Genomic DNA, 18,011 nt, shown 5'->3' on the forward strand with positions numbered 1-18,011 from the left:
AAAACCACCCTATTTATGATGATTTTGCTCTGCTAAGACAGTAGGGTAAACATTGCTAATCCTGTGAAGAATTTGGTATAAGGGGTTCTTATGGATTCAGACCTTTTTTTTTGAAGATGGTACTTTAAAGGTAGCTGCATTGTCAAAGCACTCTTAAAAACGTATGGTGGCATGGGAAATGTCAGCTTGCAGTTATGGGTTGGTCAACTCTAGCAGTGAAAATGGAGATGATTTAGTTCATGCTTTCTTGGCAGCCCCTGAACTCTTCAGAGGTGCCATAGCTGGGGCATGCAAAAACCTACGTTTTGCAGATGGGCAGATCAATTATGCATATCAGTGGGCCCAGAGCACCGATCTGTTCGTGTGCTGAGTAACCAGACGCTGCAGAGACGCCGTGCCCTGCATCTGCATAATCCACAAGCATCAGTTGAATCATCAGTGTTTTTTTGAAGCAGATAAGAGTTGCTTAGAAGATCCCCATCCAATTATTGTAGTATTCCACAGTAATATTATATGCAAAATGAAATTCAAGATATCAGATAATGTAAACACACTTAACTGTTGCTGATCTTTATCTGTGCTGAATCAAAAAAACAACCATTCTTGCCTTTTTTTTGTGTTAAGTGCAATGAATGTGATCTGATGCGTTTCCAAAATCTACAATATTTTAAAAAATCTTATTGCAGTTGTAGATTGATTTACCAGTTTTTTTCCCAGACAGTAATCTGATGATCACTTGCTCTTAAGTTTACATTTTTCCGTAGCAGTGTCAAGTTGGCAGAGAAATTCCCGGTCATAAGGCTACAAAGAGAATTAGGGATGGATCAGCTGCTGAGTAACAGTCTGTGGGACTGTTGCTGCTGTTAATTCTAAGCCCTTCTGCTTTCTTTCCCATCTAATGTTAACAAATGTTAATAATGGTGATAGGTATTAATGGTAATAGGTAAGGATACACTGACACGCACGGGTGAGCACACGGGTAGTGCAAGTTAGAGAGCTTGGTCTGGAGGGTGCAAGCTGAAGTTCTTAGGTGAAAGAATGAGTATTTCCATGTGGGAAAGTACCTGGGGAGATGATTCCACCCTCTCCCTCTAGATGACAGCAGAACACCAGCCTTGCTGTAAGGGATTGTTTCCCGAGTGTATTTCAAAAGAATATTGTTATTTGTTGTCCTGCTGGATTACTTTTTAAAGAGGTTGGAATTACTGTTGTAATATATTGCCCTGCTTCAGAACAAACTCTGCATAGTTTGGACAGCTGATGAAAAGAAAAAGTACCAGGAGTTTGAACATGTTCTTTTATGAATATCTGTTTCCGCAAACATGAAACATGTTCGCGCTTGTGATAAATATCTCTGTATTTCACAGGTAAAGTGCAAATCCTATGCTTCTTGACAAGCAAGATCCTGAACCTTCAGAGCATGCTTGCTTCTAGCACCACATGAATGCATTTTTCCGGAGACCGCTGCGGAGGAGTACGTCTGTGCCAGGGCAGTGCTTGCCGAGTGAGCAGCATGGTTTAATTTTTCACATCCTTCCACAGAGAGGCTGATAAAGCCAGTGGTATGATGTGAGCTCCCTGCCTTGGGCTGCATCGTCTCCCAGCAGGCCCGTTAAATGCCTCTCTCGCCTCTGGCCAGGGACAGCTCTCAAAGGCAGGCTCCCTTCTTGTCACTGAGGCGGATGAGGGCGAAGCACCTCGTCCTGCTGCTCTGGGCACCCACCCACCTGCTTCTGCTGCCCAGGACAGGCCTCTCGGTGACTGCTTCTCCAAATGGCATTTGTAGCACCAAAGGCAAGGTTGTCCCTCTCTGTTCCCTCTCAGCCAGCGACGCCTTTGCCTGCGTGGGTTCTGGCCCTTCGAGAGCTGGGTTTTTTTCCCCTGGAGGCCTTTTCACAGATCAGCGCCTTAGAATCATAGAATCATTTAGGTTGGAAAAGACCCTTGGGATCATCGAGTCCAACCACCACGGATCAACCATCACGTGCCTTTTCACGGATCAGCTCCTTTTCCCAGTGTTTCTGCTGGGAGACTCCATGAGACCTAGTGACTGATTTTCAAATGCTGAGTTAGAGATGGAGCAGCATGAGTTTCTGTCATGACACTCAAGGGATGCACCCACAGGCACTGTTGGCTATTTTGGACTTCCTTTGCTTGAACTTGGTCCTGTAGAAAGAAGAAAAACATTGACAAGTGAATGGAGAAGGTTCTTAGGAATGCAGATAACATTTTCTTCTTAGGAAGAAAACCCAGGAAAAAAAAATTACACAAGTTCTTCGAAAAACCTATTTAAACGCTCTCTGCGCTTCCCCCAAGGGATCTTCCTCTCATGGAGAATCAGGACAAGTTGAACTGTGAAACAGTAAGTGGTTTATTAATTTGGTTGTTTATTTTTTTTCTTAACGGGTTGGCTTTTGTTAGCTTTTAAAATTGTTTCAGAGATGTATGGGTATCCCAGCCACACTGCCAAAGGTTGATGTCTTTGCAATTGGAGGTACAAACAGGATTTGCTGTCGGGTGCAAACAGGAAGAGGAGGAGGAGGAACAACCAGGCAGAGCAGAGCTGGGCAACTTTCTAACATGGCTTTACGTGTGGGTGGGAAGGTTTCCGTTTAGCTCCCTGGTTGCTCTCCTCCCTGCCCCAATCCCAAGCAGCGCTGTGAGAGCTGGCTCCGCCGCTTCTGTCGATCCACAGTAATGAAAATACAGGAAACCTCCAAACTGGTTATTAGTTGTGTTTACAAGACTGACAGACAGCTCTGGGTTTTGAGATTGGGGAATGGGGGTGATAGTAATTTTTTTCCGCAGTTGTACTTGGATGATGTAGAAGCCAGAAAATGGGCTTCAAGGTAACTTTACCCTATTGGTTAAAATACTGCTTGCTTTTTAGGGTTTACTTTCTAAATCAGTAGCTGCAGCTAGAAGTATACATCAGCTTTAATAACTAGCAAGAGGCAGTGCTTTCAAAGAAGGGTTTTTCACCTGAATACTTACTTTGAAAATATTATGACTTACTCAAGGGTAAGTTGTCCTTTTTGAATAACTGTCATTTTTCCCGTTTTTGGGCTGCAGCAGCTATTTACAAAACACGCAGGTTCTGGGTGGGAATACAGGGGAGGACTTTTTTATCCAAGCTGGAATTTTTGAAGTACAGCAGAATAAAGCTATTAGCTTTCATAACTTGAAAATTATTTCAGAGTGTATATATAATATATCCAAGGAAGAGTATTTGTAGCTTAGCACAAATACCAGGAAAAAGTGAAGCAAGAGAAGCACTGATCCAAATAGAGGCAAAAATGACAGCAAAGTAAAGTTGGTCATTACTAAAATAAACTCTGGTGAAACTATAAAGAAGTAGTGGGGAAAAATCCCTGAACTTCTGCACCTGAAGCACTGATACTTAACCATAGGTGTCGATAAATAAAAATCCCATGTTTTGAATCTTGCTGGTAAATCTCTTACATCCCACTTCTGAAAGGTTAGCGTGTGGTTGGGTAAGAGAGAGGCACTACCCCTGGCTGGGGGATCTGTGCTTCAGGACGGTTCATCAGTTTCATCCGGGCTGTTGAGGGTTACTTTAAGTTGGAGCAAGTGGGGGACTTGGAAGTGAGACTTATTTATTTGTTTGGCTCCCTGGCAGGGCACTTTTAAAGAATGGAAGGCTCTGACGTGTTGCCTTGGCTTGAAGGCAATGTGTGAGACCTGTGAAAAGTCATGAGAGGCTGGGTAAAAATTGGTTGGGAAAATCGATTGTGATAAACCTGCATCTCACAGTGGGGAAAGGTTCCAGAGAATGGAGGTTGGCATGAGGTGGCGCTTCCAGGTAGTGTCAGGTTGGAGCGTCCCCTGGCCACTGACTGCACGAAAGTCAAATCCTGTTACTGGCAGATCTGCTTAGCTTTGTAGCTTTCTAGTTAGGTGTTACATCCATTATGACTTAAAATGCTGCAAAGGGTAGTTAGACATATCCTCTCAAAATCTCATTTTAAATAATGTCCTGTTGCTTTTGACTAACTCATAGTTAAGCTGGAACAATTGTTATTTTCAGTTGCAGTGTCTTTTTGTGTCCTCCTCCTCTAGAGCTAATCTTCAAGACTGTATAAATTTCTATTCACAAATCTTTTATTCTGTTCCACTTTGTTTCTGTTGCTGGTAATACCAAAGACCCCAGTCAAGGTCTCTTAGGGCTATGTTGTACAAACACAAGGGATATGATCTCTGCCCCACTTTGGAATAACATGAGTCAAAGATTGAAGGTTCCTGCTCACTTCAAATGAAATTAAAATTATCATCTGCGCCTGTTCACTACACCTTCCAGAAAATGCAGGAAAAAAACAGGCTGGAAATAAATATGAGAAGCTAAGTCCAAACAAAGAAAGGTCTGAACTACCAGAATGTGAAAGAGATTTTCAAAGTGAAAGGTGATGCCATCCCAGCTTTTTCATTTGGAGTTCTCCTCTATTGTGAGTTTTGAGTCATGGGGCTCAGCCAAGCTCCAGACAGGCACGGCAGGAATTTGCAGTGTCCACTGATGGTGTCATTGCCAGCACTGGTGTAGGGGAAAGGACAAACTTGCATGAAAGGACTGCAAGCCAGTAGAGGGGAGGACAGCATGGGCCACCTTGTGCACGTACAAAATGAAAGCTCCTATGACATCAGATAACACAAATTTACCATAATAAAAACATTACTTTACTATATGCTGAAAGTTTGTTCCAAAACAACAAAATGTTTGAGTTAATTTCTCAGGCTAAATGTTGTAGATGGTAAAGACAACACAAAGATCTAGATAGTTAGCAAAGAACAAGAACTCAACTCTGTAGCTTTTATTTCCATTAATATTGGAAGTATTAAAAAAAAGATTGAACAGAAGAGAGACTCTTTTACACTGTATAGCACCTTTCACTTTCTGAGATCTGGGAGGATTTTACATATTGTATCTATACAGCCACAGCAGTATATAGCAGCAGAAACACATAAACCTGTGGGTCTCTGAATAGGTGGTATTTGATCGGGATGAATGCCTCCCCTTACACAAACGTCTCTGAATTTTAATGGCAAGCTAAAAGCTGCTGAAGAACCGGGACTCTCAGTGTCTCTTACTATTTTTGTAGCAGAAATTAGCGCCCAAAAGTACATTTGAAAAATGTCGGCATAACTGTCTGCTGCTAGTAGATGGGATTTCAGTTTTTCAAGTCTCAGCAACATAGTCATTAGATCGTTTCATTACTTGGGTCTTTGCCTCTGTATGAGGTAAATAATCAGCCTGGTAAATCTGTAGATGGGACTGAGCAATCATCTCTGCTTAACACCAATTGTGAAGCAAATGCTAACGTGCTCTCCCCTTCTGTGGGTTACTGCCGTACTGCAAACTCCCCGCTGCCTGCAAATTGGTATTGTGGGAGCACTCGGGAGCCTCAGTTGTGGAAAGCATCACACAAAGTCAGAACAAAACAATTATCCCTGCCCTAAGGATCCTGCACTGTCCGTTTTTACAATTAATCTTCATGTTTCTTTTTCCTGAACTGAAGTTGGGCCGGGCAGTTGCAGTGACCGGAGTTATTTAATGGAGTTAGATCTGCACACCACCTTGCCACGGAGCCCATGGAGACCTTTCTCTCACACCTTCCAGTAATGCTTTCTTTTTGGATAATACCTTTATATGGACATTAGAAGAAACTGAAAACTCAGCTTCACTTATGTGAATAAAAGCAGAGTCTATCTTGCTTAGCTAGATGCATCTTGGATCACTGCTTTCAGCAGACTGTATCTGTGAGAGATACTGGAGGCAGGCAGCTGGCAAGGCAGCCTCTCGCTGTGTGAAATGTATGCCAGTGTATTTGTAGGTGATTATAAAAACAACTTTTCAAGGTTAGTGTCCAGCTTTGCTGCTGTTTAGCACATGAACAAGAGTCCAAAGGCTTTTTTTCTATTTGACTACCTTCATTATTAGTTTTTCTTTTTGTGTGTGTTTTTTCTCTCCCTTAGAAACATAAGGGCTATGAAGTCTGATGTTTCATAGTTTTGCTGAAGGACAGTTTGAGAGTCTCATGAAAACATACCAAGGTGATAGAGACAGTGAGTTTTGGATGTGTAGAACAATCACCTAGACCTAATTAGTGGTTTGTAGTTTTAATGGATAATCAAATGCTGGGTTCTTGTAAGAGACTAAGTGTGTACCATATTGCTCACTCTGAGGCTTTTTACATGCCTTACACAGGCACACAGATAAAATGATAGTGGAAATGAGAAAGAGTCCGCTTGCTGCAGACAGAGCAGCAAAGACAGACTTGTAGCTGGGCTTTGTTTTAAATCTGGTGCACGAATTACCTGGAATCCCCTGTCTTGCTGTCTGGCTTGACCCTGCTTTGTTCGAAGCAGTCACGCAAATGTGGTAAGTGGTGTATGGTGATAGATTATACAGAGTGTACTGCCTTGCTGTGGAATAAATATTGTCCAGGACAAACTGTCTGTCCTCATTGCCTTGGGCATGAAGCATCAGCTCATAGGTGTGAACAACTGAATTTGGGGCGCACCAACGTATCTGTGCAGAGCTGTCTGTAACTTCAGACACCTCTCTGAGCCTTGGCGGATCTGGAACTTCATCTTCCCGTGACGTGCCAGGACATAGACATTGGGATGCACTTTGCAGTTCCCTGCACGGCTTCTGAAGGTGCCTGCAAGGGTTGTAGTCACAGGTGGTGTATGCCAGTTGCACCGGTGGTTCCGTTGATTGTTCATCATAATCGTAGTCATCTACATATTGTATCAGTGGTCTGGCGGATGCAGGCTCTGACTGAGCATTGGTCCTCGTGGAGTTCAGCTGTGGTAGGCTCGTTTGTGGTGTACCTTCCCCAGCGTGAGTGGCCAAGGAGTGGATATAATGGTGAGTGGTAGTGGGCTTTCCTGTTGCTTGAGTAGAATAATGACTAGTGGACTGGTTCAATGGGGCTTCCTGGGGAAATGTCGCATCGGTTGTTCTGAGCTCTCCCTTTAGCTGATCTGTTTCAGTTTGACTCGTGGAGCCATAATCTGAGGACTGACTATAGAGCTCTTGCAGAAAACCCGGGGAGGTGGTTATGGACCTGAAGGAAGGGGAATTGCTGGTGGATTCGGAAACTGCCTCCTCTTTGTGGGAGGAGCTGTTGGCCTTTGTCAGCATCATCTCAGTGGGGTTGACTCCCGTCGTGCTCATTACATTCCTCTGAATGATGGAGCTGGTATAAGTGTCTTTGGTTAGCGGAGCAGAGGCTGTTGTTGTTAGTACAGTAGTGGCATCGTAACTGGTCTGGCTGAAAGCATCATGTTCAGGAGAGGGTGTTTTTGAATCAGGCAGCGTAATGTTTCTCTCAGACTGGCATTTATCATAGAGCTCTAGCAGCGAAAAAGATGTTGAAGGTCTGCCCCAATCTTCCTGGGATGTGTTGCAAAATGTCTCCCAAGCCCTGCAGAAGGGACAAGTTAGAACAAACAAGATCCAGAAGATCATTACAGGTTCCTTTAAAGCTGCTTGGATTGGAATTGGCAACCTGCTGTCCAAAAACAGCCTTCATGGAACCCAGACCAAAGCTACATTGTCTTAACAATAGTCCTGTGCTTGACAGATGGCTTTCCACAGCACTGGGAACTTAGCTGACTGCCTTTTTGTTTTTGTAAGGTGCAGAAATATCTTTTGCCTGAGAGGAAGCATCCTTTGGTGCAAGGACTGTGAACCTTAGCATGAGTGTCAGGGTTCAAGGCAACTTGTTGTAAAGGGTCAGACTTTAATGCCACACTAAGAGGGGAACACATCCAGAGAGATGTAGCAAGGTCCCCAAGATCCTTAAGCCAGCTGGTTTAGGCAGCTGGAGCTGTGCTGACACAGGATGTGCTTTTAAATGACTAAGCTTGAGTTCTTTACTCAGACGTTGCATGTTTTTGTAAAGAATGCAACTGCTAAACCCATCCTGATGAGAAACAACCTACTTTTTGTAATCTACTTCCCTGCTCTCTTCGGATGACAAATCTTCTTGGTGGCCTTTCAAAAGGAGGAGAGATCATACATATGCAAAGTACTTCTTTTAACTACAGCCTATTTTAATTAGTCTGTTAAACTGTAGGAGAGCATGAAGACAATAGGTGACAAATGGTGCTATTTGCAAGGGCTTTTGTTGACTGCCTGTGCTGATGTAGGCTTTGGGAATGCAAAGGCAAGGAGGAAATAACTTGCTAAAGTTCTTGCAAAGTCTTCCAGTTCCTGCTCCAGTGCTGGCCCATCAAGGCCACCAAGGCAGCCCGTTTTTATCTCCAGCTAATAGAGAAATATGAACCGAAATAGAGAGGAAATAAGCTATTCTTATCTTAAAGTAGAATCCACAGCTAATAACACTTAATACTGTTCTAGGTGTATGTGTCCACATTCAAGTATAATTCAGCCATGCTTTGTCCCTGCAGGGGACTTTATTTTGCATTTCTACCTCTTGTGGAAGGGAAGAACTCACAAGGACTTTGAATAACTTAGATGGTAGTGAATGTTTGGTCGCCAAATGACTTACGCATTTAAGTTATGTCTGAAGAGCATTAGTTTATCTCAAACGCACTTACTTTTGCAGCACAACTTTCTTGGGCTTGGAGAGCAGCCAGGAGAGCTGGCAGTCGCATAACAGAGGATTTCCATACAAGTTGATGATGATGCTATCCGATGAATTGATATTCCAAGGATTAAAGGAACTCAGGTTACAGCTACAAGATGACAAATGCAATAATTAGCAAGCGCTGAGCTACCTTCCAAGGACTGGAGTGTGCTTAGTATCCGAGCTGTATAAAACACAAAGCACTGTTCCCAGTTCCCTTGGAAGTAGCTAGTTATCAACACCACCATTCTGCACTTTAAAGGCCAGGCTAATCCCTGCCCATCTCTCTTAATCTGCACAGTGTAGCTGCTGTGTGTTAAATCGTAACAAAAGCATTGTAAGGGGATAACACCTTTAGAGATGGCAACTGGAAGGGAAAGGAGCTAGCGTTTCTGTGAAAGATCATCTCTTTTCTGCCGTTGTGCATTCAGCTACACTTTTATACGATACCATTTCTCTAGCTTCTTTCTCAGGCTGCTCGTAATGGCTTGACTTTCTCTATGCTAATCATCCTCTTCATGTTAATTGCCTTTTTCATAATATAGACTCTCACCTACTAAAGTCAAATGACTAATACAGGAAGACCTTGCTTGCCTTTACTGTTAAGCTGTCCTAGCTGCACAAAGAGTGTGATAATGTGACCTCCCTGCAGTCTGAGTGCTCAGATGATGCTCTCTTTTGTCTTTAACGGCTCTCTATGACTTTAACGGCTACTCCTTTGTTTGGGTCCTGATTTTTAGCACTTTGAACTGGTATTCCTGCAGATATTGTAAAGTGCTGTGTAAATTCAGTGTGGCAATCTAGTGGGGAATGGAATTCGGTGGGGTTTTTTTGCTTGAATGGGTTTATTTTCCTGAAACTTGTTCCTAGAGCACAGCCAGTGCTCTAGTGTTTGTTTTCTGATATGCTTATAATCTGGGCCTATATTATAGAACACTTTTCCTTTATACTGACTGTTCTATGTGCAGTTTACCTCCTCTTATTCTGATAAATCACTTTCAGACTTTTGTTTCCCTTAGTATTTCAACAGGTGTGTAACACATCAAGTAAATCACACTGAGCTGTTACCCCTGGAATAAGGACTAAGCCATTGCTTTTACTAATGCTGAGCTAGGAACTAGATTAATCTCTCACACTAAAAGTGTGAGGTACAGGATTTTTGACTGCAGATTTTAGGAAACTGTCAGCATTCATCCTTTGTAGAGCAAGGAATCTCCAGCAACCCGCTTCTCCTCTGGTGAGACATTGCCATTGTAGCTGTTGGCAGCATGGTCTGTATCGCAAGTGGGCTTCAGTGGATCTATGTTAATCTAATGGGAGCATGATGGATGCGATCTCAAGCAACCACTAACTGTGCTATGAGTCTCATGCCACCTCTTTGGGCTGTATCAGCTCTTTTGCTGTATCAGGTCTACATCACAGGCTTTACATGGCATATCTGAGTATGAGACAGCGTGTTTCTCCATGGCATGCAATCCCACACCTCCTTCCTAAATATTTGGTAACAAGCAAACTCTGCATAAAAATTGGCTCCCAGGCACCATGGTGCTGTGAGGCAAAGGCAACGTTACATGAGGAAGAACGAAAAAGAAGACTACTCACTTCTCAAACGAGAGATGGCTCAGATGAGGAGCACTGTCAAACATCTCTGTCCTCACGAAACCCAGTGAGCGGGAGTCTTGACAGTTCAGCTCTCGGAGACCAGGCATGGACTTGAAGAAGTCAGTATCAAGACTTCTTAATCGTGACATCTTTGTCAGGTGAAGTGATCTGAGATTGGTCAAGTCTCTGGTCCACTCTGGTTGAACTGAAGCAGAAAAAAGATTTATACCTGTTGCCTAAATAGAACATGGCTGGGGATTTCTGCCTAGAAAAAAGTTTTTTATTCATAGAGTTGTAAAATATCTCTGTGGTCTTCTGCAGCTATTCTCTTTGGGAAAGGAATAGAACAAACATCAGTACACCAGTGTATAAACACCTGTGGCAATCACATTTTTGTAATACTACCTGCAGCTCATGCTGTCATAGGGCAGAGGAAAAGAAGGGAAGATAGAAGGGCAATAAAGCTGATAAGAGATAATGGTATAGCTTTCCTATTAAGTGAGATTAAATGAACAAGGATTTCTCTGCTCAGAGAAGTGATGGGTGGGGGGAGATTAGAGAGGTCTACAAAGTCGTAACTGGTGTGAGAAAGGCAAGTAACTTACTTCTAGCACAGGAAAGAGAACTGAGAGGCATGAATCCGAAAGAACAGGTCTTATAAAAAGGCACCTTTCCATGTCATGCCTGAATTGTGTAACTTGCTACCACGAGAGGGATTAGGCAAATCCAGGGAGGAAATTTGGTGGTGTATCTGTTAAATGTGAGTTGAGGTGAAACCTCTGGTTTGAGGAGTCCCTAAGGTCCTGGCTCTGCCCCAGGTTGAGAGCAGCTGGGCAAAGCATCTAACATCTGTCTGTCCCAGCACCTCAGTTATAAACTGAGGCTGGCAGGGGAGGCAGACAAAAGAAGAAAATCATGCTGTAAATTGCTCAGGGCAGGGATTGTCTCCCCTGTGCGGAAGTATTTGGCTGGTTGTGGTTGACACAAAAAGCCTCTCTCTGTGCAACTTCATTGCAGTGGTATAAAGCAGAACATAACTGTGGCGATAGACAGAGAAAGCTTTCAGCAGCGTGTCTGGAAAGAGAAATGAATTTCCTCCCGCGTGTCCCAGAGCTAATCTCGGGGTTGACACTGGAATTAGGACAGAGGTGGGGGACTACAGTGGGACAAACAGTCCTGTTTGATGGTGTCTGCTCTCTGCCCTTCCTTCGTGAGTCTGGTCTGCAGCGGGTTTCCCCCCAGCTGTTGCATCACAGCTGGAGAGAGCCTTGCACGCTTGGACCAGCTGTTTGCAGCTTTCGGTGTGGGGTGTTCCCCCTCCACCTCGGGCTCAGCCAGGATGGGAGCCATTGTCCCAGCAAGGCTTCTGCTCCCCCCCAGCCTGATCAAGCCCCATGTTCACAGTGGGAAATTCAGAAACTTACTTTTCTCAAGAAAGGTCCCACTCAGATCAAGCATGTTGATGGTGTTTCCAAGCCTGTTTGTGGCCTCACTGGGAGATGCACTGATGGCAAAAGCAGACTCCTCAATTCCTCTGCTGTCATCCTGTCCGAGCAGCGTTGCAGAAAGGTTCAGGAACTGTAGCTGAGGGTAACAGGAAAAAGCCAGCGGCTGGATTTCAATCAGTGGATTTCCAGCCAGGGACAAAAACCTCAAGTTAGGCAGGGCGGAGCTGTGGCATGGTGGCACAGATGACAGTTTATTAAAGCTTAAATCTAGGGAGATGAGACTGCTGAGGGCTTTGGATCCCCATCTAACTGCCTGGAGATGGTTCTGCCTCAGCAAGAGGCTGCGCAGCTGCGGGAGGTTTGCTATGTCTGTGCCGTTCACCTCTTCTAAGAGGTTGTTGCTGAGATCCAAGGTCTCCAGGGCCTCTGGAAGGCAGATGGGGAAAGCTGTCAGGCTGCTGTTGGTCAGCTGCAGGGTGATCCAGGTCTTGTTCTTCCTATCCTCACAGGACATGCTGGTGAGATTAACGTTCTCCCAAGAGGCTTCCTGAGCCAGCTGGAAAAAGGTGGTGACATCCTTGGATGCTGCAGACTCTGCTCTGCTTACCGGGCCCGACGCTGTGTTCCCCACCAGCAGAGCGAGGATGAGCAAGGATGAAAACATTCTTTTCCCAGGTGCCTTGCAATGAACTTGCAAGATCTGTTCGATTTTTGTTTCAAGGAGGGGAAAACAAAACATCAGCATTAAGAGCTAAATTAAATCTCTCCAGGCAGCTGCAAGCTATTTAAAAGTGAAACATTTGTTAAGTCCTTTCCTATTGCATCCAGACAGTGGAAGTGATAATTAATGTCTCTTCTGTAATTAAGCCTAAGTAAACATGCACCCTTGGGGACAGAACTATCATGCGATCTCAGTCTAAGCATACCTACAGTTTTTCATGCCAAGAGCAAGCAAGTTGTATCAGATGTCTGGTTCCCACGCTGGTACCCTCGGTACCAGTCTGGCACCCAGAACAGCAGCAGCGTAGTAGGTGGGCTCCCCAGAGTCTCTGCTCGGCTGCCTCTGTGCAGTAGAGGGGTATGAGGGAGTGACGGTGCTACTCCAGTATAAAAATACCCGTTGGTACTATACTGGACAAGCTGCAGGAGAGCTGCACTTTGAAACTCGCCCTCCTCCTCTGCTCCTGACCCACTGGCAGTGCCTTGGAGCCTGTCCGCCAGGCGGTGGCAGGGCTAGGGCCCTGCTGCTGGTGGGTGCCGCAGACAGGCTACACGCTCCAGCTCCTGGGGAAAGGATGTGCTGAAAATGCAGCTTCTGAACCATGTTTCAGTGAAAGTGGTCAGAAACGGGGATAGGGCCTCAAAGGCCTTGATACCAAAAAGCATGTTACTCGGTGTTATAGTTCTCCCTGTGCTCCCTTCTCGTCCCACTCCGGCTTTGTCTTTGGCATTTAAAAAAAAAAAGAAAAAGAGTCCTAAATGACTTGTCCGAGGTTGCGCAGGTAATCTGTGTTAGAGGAGGGAATTAACAACAGCCCAAAACTAGTGCTTTTCTTACTGAGCTGTCTTTTGTACTACCAGGCATCATAATGTTCATTCCTCATCCAAAAATATATTGCAGTGTAGGCGGGTGACTGAATCCCCATGTACTATGAAATATCTCAGACTTATTCCAAACCTTAATAGCTATTTGCTGTTCCATGAATGGTGCCAGGTCTTGCCCAGACCGTCATCTGTTGCTGCCATCCCAGGTTTAAAGTAGGGACTAGCAAAATAGTATAATTTGGTTGCCTGTGTCATTTTTGTCATCTGGAACTGGGCAAGAGCTGAGCAGCCTCAGGGCTTCCTGGTCACCGGAGCTGCTGGATTCCCAGCACATGGTAGGGAGAGGATGGGAGGAATGGAACTGCTGGATCCCCATTTTAGATTTAATCTTAGTCCCTGGCTCTAAACCGCATCCGCTTGCACGTACCTGTCCAGAAGTCCTGATGCCTCGTGCCTCTGCTCTGCGTGACTCCGATTGCCTGGCCTTGATTTTATACACTTCGGTGACTCAGCCGAGAGCGTGAAATGCCTCTTTTCTGTTCCCAGCTTTCCCTGCTCGCGGCTCTGCCCACAAGCGCAGGCGAGGTTTGTTCCAGGCTCGCTCCCCCGCATCCAGTTTTCCCCTGCCTGGAGAGGGGGTGGCTCCAGGCAGCTTTCCCGCTCCCTTGGCCCTAAGCAGGAGGTGGGTGGGAGGGCTCTTATTTCCCAACACTCAGGCAGGGCTGCTCTGTCTGTCTTTGTCTAAGCAGAGGGGGGTAAAGGGAAAAGATCAGAGTCTTTAGTCCCAATTCTCACGTCTTCCACTGACGGGGGGGAAGGGAGAGGAATTACTGTGTTTCTTTGCTGACAGGTCAGGATGATGTAAAGCTAAGGCTTTGTCTGCTGACACGGGCTTTGGTCGCTCTCTAGGCGCCAATAAAAGGCTTCAAGTGTTTATATGTCTCTCTAAGACTCTTGCACTTGGGAGTAAGTCCTGAAAATGTTCATGCAGGACAAATGACTTTTCTAAGGAGGCCCTTGGGAAATGTCAAAAGCAAAACTCTCACCTGGCGCTCCTGCAGAGAGGAATTCTCTCTGCCGATGGAGAGGGCCTGTGGCATTTCACGCTGTGCGTGACAGACTTGGGAGGCTTCTCCTGGTCCCTCTGTGCGTGGGTTGTTTTCTCTGTTCTGCATCTGCCATACCGCATGACTTGGGAGAATTCCCTTACTGCTCCTTCTCTCATCCTTTGCTGGATAAGTAAAACTGAGGATGTAGAGCATCTCCTACCAAGGGACCTGCCCTGAGTTGTGTTTCCCAGCATTTCCCACCATTCAAATAATAGTTAGGCTGGTCAAGGGCTGAGAGTAAAGCTAGGAACTGGAAAGGGATGAATTAATAGAGATTGTTACAAAGTAAAAGCAAAAGGGCAGTTGTTCAGTTGCTATTATAAGACAATTAATGATTAAAATTTCCAGGAAGAACAGTAGCCAGTGCTTTTCATTTGTCAGGACAACAAAAAAGATCCATGACGTGAAGGCAACGCAGACCTGTATGCTTTGGTGCCAAAGTGCAGATAAAGGTCTTGCTTTCCCAAAAACCTTGAGTCTGCATGTACACAGGCCTTATCTATTGACCATGTCGTTCATTATCTGCATGGGGAGAGAGCCTTGAAAAACACCAGAACATCCACAGAACAAGATACCGTCTTTTAGCAAGATTCTCTGGAGCCATTGCGGTTCCCTTGGAGGCTGGGTGAGATGTACGCCTTGTTCCCGTGTGGAACGGCTCGAAGGCAAGACAAATAGTTTCCTAAATGAGGGGCTAATCCCAGAGATTAACCCTGGTGGAGCAGGTCCAGGCCTGGGTTTAGGGCAGCGTGCAGGCCAGGCATGTGCGCACTAACAGGTACCTTCAGAGATCTGTGGTTCAAAGGGCAAATGGAAGCAGGTTAAAAAAATCTGAAGAATTTGCTATAATAGGAGAGAAATCCAGTCTCTGCCAGGCCAGTGGAAACCCTGCCTTGCCTCTGGCTTTGCAGAGCTGCTGGCTGCAAAGCTTCTCTTTGGGAAGCCGGGAAGCAGGAAGGTGCCCTCACTTTGCCTTGGACTATTAAGTACCCGTGTTGCGTTTGTTGCTCTTAGCTCAGTGTTTACAGACAGGCCATTTTCATTGGTTATTTTATTGTTTTTAATCTCTTTAAAAACGAATCCATGAAACCTGGTGAGCCAAACGCTGCCTTACTTTTAATGTGTTCAACCTTACTGACTTCATTTTGGAGACTGAGACAAGCAACCTGGAAAAGCAGCCTAGCAAGCGGGCCACTCATCTCAGTGAAGGTGGAAGCCAGGTGGAGTCTTTGCGCAGAGGTGCTTGGTTTTTGAGTGTTACAGAGAGCTTCTTGCAAGAAGCAGAGCACCCTTGGAAAATGAGCTTTTGTTATTTTCATTTTCCACCTTTGTTTCTGCTTTTTGGATGTCTCGTTTTTGAGGCATTGTATTTTCCTAGCTCCTTGCCTAGCTGCAAACTAATCATCTGGAATATTACCGCTACGGTACTGTGTCCCAAACAGCTGCCCAGGTATTGGTGGAGGTTTCCCTGGGCAGACAGCAGCCTGCTCTCACCAGTTTCTTTGAAATCATCTGGTAGCAGGAAGCAGAGATTTCCCCTTTGCGAGTCACTTTGGCCTGTTCTCACATCCCTGTGTTTCTTCAGATTATTCTTTTCCTTTTTTCTAATTTTCTAAGAGTTTCAGTGGCAACCTGGGGGGGGGGGGAATGTTTAGTAAAGGCAGGCATTTTTGTCAGCCTTTTTGCATGGATGATGCACAAAGAGCTGAACCATATGCCCCCTCCCCGTGGCTGATTCAATGCTGCACAAAACCGCTGTGCCTGCAGGAATGCTGGGGATGAGCCCTGCATTCCTTAGTGACACCAGGATAAGCAGGGCATGGGGAGAGCAGGAGAAGGCGAGGATGGTCCGAGGCTGTAAAGTTTAAGTGATGAATGTTTCTCGCTGGCCGTGATCCAAGTGATGGTTAAGAATGAAATTATGCTGAAAAAATCTGGAGAATGGCTTTTAAGGCCAACAAAAGAAAAGTATTTTTCAGGTCAGTCCACAGAGCAAGCGTAAGCAAGACATTTACCTACAGAGAACAGGGTGAGGATGTAAGAACAGGGTTATTTAGCCTGAGGTTTCAGAAAACTGAGGTGGGTGTGTTGTCTGCTGCAGTAACACATGCTGAAGGAGCGGTGAAATTCCCTATGGAATTTGTTAAGAGTAAGAACAGACAGCAGCCATCTGACACGGGTAGTGTTTTACTCTGACCTGACTTCGGTTTAATTAAACACGATGGACAGAATAGCGTTGCAGCTGAGATGAGGTATTAGTTTCCTAAAGGTTTTTATTTTCATCTAAACAACATTCCTGTCCAGGATTTTGTCTGCATTGCGAAATTTCAGGGCAGACGCCCTTGTCCTGCTTTCACTCTCTGCGTAAAACATCTTACACATCTGGCACTGTGCAATTAATAACTCTGTTACTATAGACCACTGAGCCTATGGTCTGTAACCCTATGTATAAATCAGGTGATACAAACAAGGACAGCCAAGTCTAATCAAGTTATTGCATGACTAAGGGAGGGTGTGGTACCCTGTGTGTATTAAGGGGAACGTCTGGCTGGGACACGCTTGGATAAAACCAGATTCCTTTCCTAAGCCTTCCTTACCTGTCATGGAGAAGCCTTGCAAGGTGAGTGGAGCGAGGAGGGAGATAGCTGATAAGCTAAAGAAACCTGGAGAGAGGACAGCAGCAAGAGATCATTCCCGTACAGCTAAAATGACAAGGCGGGGGGGGGCTTACAGCCCGCCGGATGAGCTGGCAGAGTTCCTCCTCGCAGAGCAGCGGGAAGCCTTTACTGGGAAGGCAGTGACACATGGAGTGAGATTGAGGGAGGGGCAGGAAATAAAACGGAAATACTTGATCATTTCTGAAATCCCAGCCCAGACAACTTGGACTGCAAGGAGGTGTGTTTGCTTAGCAGTAGAATGCGCCGCACACTCTGCTAATGAGAACTACATTCAAAGTTCTCCTGTCTCTGCATACATGTGTTCAGATCATTTAGTTGACAGGTGGCAACTACACGGCTTTCATGCAACGGTCGTGTGACAAGCTCTGCTCCGAGAGTGGCAAGCACGGGGCTGTACTTCCCGATGAACAATTTACGGGAGCCTGTCATTGCCAAATGAGGGGCTCCAACACAGGCACAGTGACAATCCCGGCTGCAGCTCAGGAGCCACAGTGGAGACAGAGTCTGGAAGAGAGATGCCTGTGGAAGAAGTGCTGGCACTAAGGTGTGCATTCAGTTCTCCCACAGCACCCTTGGGCAGGTTTTAAACATTGCAAGTGTTTGGACTTGGACTATCCGTTATAGGTGGTTCGCACACTCCAAGGAAGATACTTGGCCTGTGTCAAGCAAGTGAGAATTGGGCAAGTCCTCTACTGAAGGAAAACTGTAAAAAGTCCTGAGGAGAGGGAAGTACAGAGGGCTGGGAAGCGGGCTGTATCGGCTCTTTCTTTTGCAAAATGTAAAGCTATAGTTTGTTTAAACTGGCACAAATTGGGAGTGATTCCACTGCAGCCTACTTAGAGACACCGGAGAAAAGCAGAGGACATGACAGAAAAACCAGGGCTATCCAGTCCCAGGGATGGTTAGGAATTATGCAGTGATTTCTGCAGCATCCTTTGGTGATATGACAACACCTGTCCGTTTGGTTTGTCCAGCAGTTTCACGAATCCTCCTCGTTTGAGTCTCCCCTTGCTTTAC

The 18,011-nt window shown here is 45.4% G+C and overlaps 1 protein-coding gene across 2 annotated transcripts; it reads right to left on the reverse strand.

The window, feature by feature from the left end:
* Window positions 1-1,956: 1,956 nt before the first annotated feature.
* Window positions 1,957-13,781, reverse strand: LRRN4 (leucine rich repeat neuronal 4). Of its 2 annotated transcripts, XM_063331225.1 has the most exons (6): window positions 13,635-13,781; window positions 11,639-12,362; window positions 10,215-10,419; window positions 8,584-8,721; window positions 6,331-7,445; window positions 1,957-2,166 (listed from the first exon to the last, which is right to left on the reverse strand). In XM_063331225.1, exons 2-6 carry the CDS (start codon window positions 12,324-12,326, stop codon window positions 2,135-2,137), a joined length of 2,178 nt encoding a protein of 725 aa, XP_063187295.1. In that variant the 5' UTR covers window positions 12,327-12,362; window positions 13,635-13,781; the 3' UTR covers window positions 1,957-2,134. The 2 variants fall into 2 exon arrangements, with proteins under 2 accessions (XP_063187295.1, XP_063187293.1); XM_063331223.1 differs by lacking the exon at window positions 1,957-2,166 and having other exon boundaries at window positions 4,670-7,445.
* Between the last annotated feature and the right edge of the window lie 4,230 nt (window positions 13,782-18,011).

This window comes from Chroicocephalus ridibundus, chromosome 3 (assembly GCF_963924245.1).
Source record: "Chroicocephalus ridibundus chromosome 3, bChrRid1.1, whole genome shotgun sequence".
Lineage (NCBI taxonomy): Eukaryota > Metazoa > Chordata > Aves > Charadriiformes > Laridae > Chroicocephalus > Chroicocephalus ridibundus.